A 4,425-nucleotide genomic window follows, 5' to 3' on the forward strand; every position below is an offset into this window, starting at 1 on the left:
CGCGCTCACGCGCTTTCTGCCTTGGCAGCCGACGCTGCGCCCACAACCTGACTGCCTTGCGGTCGACGCCGCAGCCACGAGCTTCCCCATAGCCTTCGGAAATCGCTATCGATGGTAGTAAATCGGATATCTGCGAATTAGTGATATACGAGTGCTGTAACATTGCTGCACGCATAGCCGGATCTTCCACACGATCGGCCTTAATCTGGAACTTCCCCTGGAATAGTTTCTACACTAGGCCAATGGGGTAGTCCGAGACCATTAGCTCTATCCTTACTACCAGCGACAACTGACGTCGCGCTCACGCGCTTTCTGCCTTGGCAGCCGACGCTGCGCCCACGAGCTGTCCGCCTTGCAGTCGACGCCGCACTCACGAGCTTCCCCATAGCCGTAGGAAATCGCTATCAATGGTAGTAAATCTGATATCTGCGAATTAGTGATATACGAGTGCTGTAACATTGCTGCACGCATAGCCGGATCTTCCACACGGTCGGCCTTAATCTGGAGCTTCCCCTGGCATAGTTTCTACACGAGGCCAGTGGGGTAGTCCGAGTCCGTTAGCTCTATCCTTACTACCAGCGACAACTGACGTCGCGCTCACGCGTTTTCCGCCTTGGCAGCCGACGCTGCGCCCACTACCTGACTGCCTTGCAGTCGACGCCGCACCCACGAGCTTCCCCATAGCCTTCGGAAATCGCTATCGATGGTAGTAAATATGATATCTGCGAATTAGTGATATACGAGTGCTGTAACATTGCTGCACGCATAGCCGGATCTTCCACACGATCGGCCTTAATCTGGAGCTTCCCCTGGAATCGTTTCTACACGAGGACAGTGGGGTAGTCCGAGACCGTTAGCTCTATCCTTACTACCAGCGACAACTGACGTCGCGCTCACGCGCTTTCTGCCTTGGCAGCCGACGCTGCGCCCACAACCTGACTGCCTTGCAGTCGACGCCGCAGCCACGAGCTTCCCCATAGCCTTCGGAAATCGCTATCAATGGTAGTAAATCGGATATCTGCGAATTAGTGATATACGAGTGCTGTAACATTGCTGCACGCATAGCCGGCGTCCAGTTCATCCACACGATCGGCCTTAATCTGGAGCTTCCCCTGGAATAGTTTATACACGAGGACAGTGGGGTAGTCCGAGACCGTTAGCTCTATCCTTACTACCAGCGACAACTGACGTCGCGCTCACGCGTTTTCCGCCTTTGCAGCCGACGCTGCGCCCACAACCTGACTGCCTTGCAGTCGACGCCGCAGCCACGAGCTTCCCCATAGCCTTCGGAAATCGCTATCAATGGTAGTAAATCTGATATCTGCGATTTAGTGATATACGAGTGCTGTAAACATGGCTGCACGCATAGACGGATCTTCCACACGGTCGGCCTTAATCTGGAACTTCCCCTGGAATCGTTTCTACACTAGGCCAGGGGGGTAGTCCGAGACCGTTAGCTCTATCCTTACTACCAGCGACAACTGACGTCGCGCTCACGCGCTTTTCCGCCTTGGCAGCCGACGCTGCGCCCACAACCTGACTGCCTTGCAGTCGACGCCGCACCCACGAGCTTCCCCATAGCCTTCGGAAATCGCTATCGATGGTAGTAAATCTGATATCTGCGAATTAGTGATATACGAGTGCTGTAACATTGCTGCACGCATAGCCGGATCTTCCACACGGTCGGCCTTAATCTGGAACTTCCCCTGGAATCGTTTCTACACGAGGCCAGTGGGGTAGTCCGAGACCGTTAGCTCTATCCTTACTACCAGCGACAACTGACGTCGCGCTCACGCGTTTTCCGCCTTGGCAGCCGACGCTGCGCCCACTACCTGACTGCCTTGCAGTCGACGCCGCACCCACGAGCTTCCCCATAGCCTTCGGAAATCGCTATCGATGGTAGTAAATCTGATATCTGCGAATTAGTGATATACGAGTGCTGTAACATTGCTGCACGCATAGCCGGATCTTCCACACGGTCGGCCTTAATCTGGAACTTCCCCTGGAATCGTTTCTACACGAGGCCAGTGGGGTAGTCCGAGACCGTTAGCTCTATCCTTACTACCAGCGATAACTGACGTCGCGCTCACGCGCTTTCCGCCTTGGCAGCCGACGCTGCGCCCACAACCTGACTGCCTTGCAGTCGACGCCGCACCCACGAGCTTCCCCATAGCCTTCGGAAATCGCTATCGATGGTAGTAAATCTGACATCTGCGAATTAGTGATAACGAGTGCTGTAACATTGCTGCACGCATAGCCGGAGTTCAGATCTTCCACACGATCGGCCTTAATCTGGAACCTTCCCTGGAATCGTTTCTACACGAGGACAGTGGGGTAGTCTGAGACCGTTAGCTCTATCCTTACTACCAGCGACAACTGACGTCGCGCTCACGCGCTTTCCGGCTTGGCAGCCGACGCTGCGGCCACAACCTTGACTGCTATGCAGTCGACGCCGCACCCACGAGCTTCCCCATAGCCTTCGGAAATTGCTATCGATGGTAGTAAATCAGATATCTGGGAATAGGGATATACGAGTGCTGTAACATTGCTGCACGCATAGCCGGCGTCCAGGTCTTCCACACGATCGGCCTTAATCTGGAACTTCCCCTGGCATCGTTTCTACACGAGGACAACGGAGAAGTCTGAGACCGTTAGCTCTATCCTTACTACCAGCGACAACTGACGTCGCGCTCACGCGCTTTCCGCCTTGGCAGCCGACGCTGCGCCCACAACCTGACCGCCTTGCAGTCGACGCCGCGCTCACGAGCTTCTCCATAGCCGTAGGAAATCGCTATCAATGGTAGTATATCTGAGATCTGCTGATTAGTGATATACGAGTGATGTAACATTGCCGCACGCATAGCCGGCGTCCAGGTCATCCACACGATTGGCCTTAATCTGGAACTTCCCCTGGAAAAGTTTCTACACTAAGCCAGTGGAGAAGTCTGAGACCGTTAGCTCTATCCTTACTACCAGCGACAACTGACGTCGCGCTCACGCGCTTTCCGGCTTGGCAGCCGACGCTGCGCCCACGAGCTGTCCGCCTTGCAGTCGACGCCGCACTCACGAGCTTCCCCATAGCCTTCGGAAATCGCTATCAATGGTAGTAAATCTGATATCTGCGAATTAGTGATATACGAGTGCTGTAACATTGCTGCACGCATAGCCAGCGTCCAGTTCATCCACACGATCGGCCTTAATCTGGAACTTCCCCTGAAATCTTTTTTTTCCCGCGAGGACCACGCAGAGAGATATGTGTGCCCCCTTTTATCTCTATCCTTACTACCAGCGACAACTGACGTCGCGCTCACGCGCTTTCCGGCTTGGCAGCCGACGTTGCGCCCACAACTTGACCGCCTTGCAGTCGACGCCGCACTCACGAGCTTCCCCATAGCCTTCGGAAATTGCTATCGATGGTAGTAAATCTGATATCTGCGAATTAGTGATAAACGAGTGCTGTAACATCGCTGCACGCATAGCCGGAGTCCAGGTCTTCCACACGACCGGCCTTAATCTGGAATTTCTCCTGGAATAGTTTCTACACGAGGACAACGGAGAAGTCTAAGACGGTTAGCGCTATCCTTACTACCAGCGACAACTGACGTCGCGCTCACGCGTTTTCCGCCTTGGCAGCCGACGCCGCGCCCACGAGCTGTCCGCCTTGCAGTCGACGCCGCACTCACGAGCTTCCCCATAGCCTTCGGAAATCGCTATCAATGGTAGTAAATCTGATATCTGCGCATTAGTGATATACGAGTGCTGTAACATTGCTGCACGCATAGCCGGCGTCCAGTTCATCCACACGATCGGCCTTAATCTGGAACTTCCCCTGGCATCGTTTCTACACGAGGACAGTGGGGTAGTCCGAGACCGTTAGCTCTATCCTTACTACCAGCGACAACTGACGTCGCGCTCACGCGTTTTCCGCCTTGGCAGCCGACGCTGCGCCCACTACCTGACTGCCTTGCAGTCGACGCCGCACCCACGAGCTTCCCCATAGTCTTCGGAAATCGCTATCAATGGTAGTAAATCTAATATCTGCGAATTAGTGATATACGAGTGCTGTAACATTGCTGCACGCATAGCCAGCGTCCAGTTCATCCACACGATCGGCCTTAATCTGGAGCTTCCCCTGGAATCGTTTCTACACGAGGCCAGTGGGGTAGTCCGAGTCCGTTAGCTCTATCCTTACTACTAGCGACAACTGCCGTCGCGCTCACGCGTTTTCCGCCTTGGCAGCCGACGCTGCGCCCACAACCTGACTGCCTTGCAGTCGACGCCGCACCCACGAGCTTCCCCATAGTCTTCGGAAATCGCTATCAATGGTAGTAAATCTGATATCTGCGAATTAGTGATATACGAGTGCTGTAACATTGCTGCACGCATAGCCGGAGTCCAGAACTCCACAGAATCCACCAACATTGG

General features: G+C 54.4%; 1 protein-coding gene across 1 annotated transcript in view; it reads right to left on the reverse strand.

The window, feature by feature from the left end:
- Positions 1–4,425, reverse strand: part of PITG_20996 (uncharacterized protein) — a gene marked incomplete at both ends in the record, with an annotated part of 20,802 nt that overhangs the window by 6,543 nt on the left and 9,834 nt on the right. The window contains 17 exons of the mRNA XM_002895137.1: positions 10–105; positions 306–401; positions 574–697; positions 887–993; positions 1,173–1,296; positions 1,341–1,421; positions 1,498–1,594; positions 1,795–1,890; positions 2,091–2,186; positions 2,393–2,489; positions 2,668–2,791; positions 2,988–3,094; positions 3,284–3,407; positions 3,604–3,710; positions 3,890–4,013; positions 4,058–4,144; positions 4,221–4,316. Coding sequence (XP_002895183.1) covers positions 10–105; positions 306–401; positions 574–697; positions 887–993; positions 1,173–1,296; positions 1,341–1,421; positions 1,498–1,594; positions 1,795–1,890; positions 2,091–2,186; positions 2,393–2,489; positions 2,668–2,791; positions 2,988–3,094; positions 3,284–3,407; positions 3,604–3,710; positions 3,890–4,013; positions 4,058–4,144; positions 4,221–4,316 — 1,783 coding nt within the window. The remainder of the gene's footprint in view (positions 1–9; positions 106–305; positions 402–573; positions 698–886; positions 994–1,172; positions 1,297–1,340; positions 1,422–1,497; positions 1,595–1,794; positions 1,891–2,090; positions 2,187–2,392; positions 2,490–2,667; positions 2,792–2,987; positions 3,095–3,283; positions 3,408–3,603; positions 3,711–3,889; positions 4,014–4,057; positions 4,145–4,220; positions 4,317–4,425) is intronic.

The sequence above is a fragment of the Phytophthora infestans genome, genomic scaffold, assembly GCF_000142945.1.
Source record: "Phytophthora infestans T30-4 supercont1.243 genomic scaffold, whole genome shotgun sequence".
Lineage (NCBI taxonomy): Eukaryota > Oomycota > Peronosporomycetes > Peronosporales > Peronosporaceae > Phytophthora > Phytophthora infestans.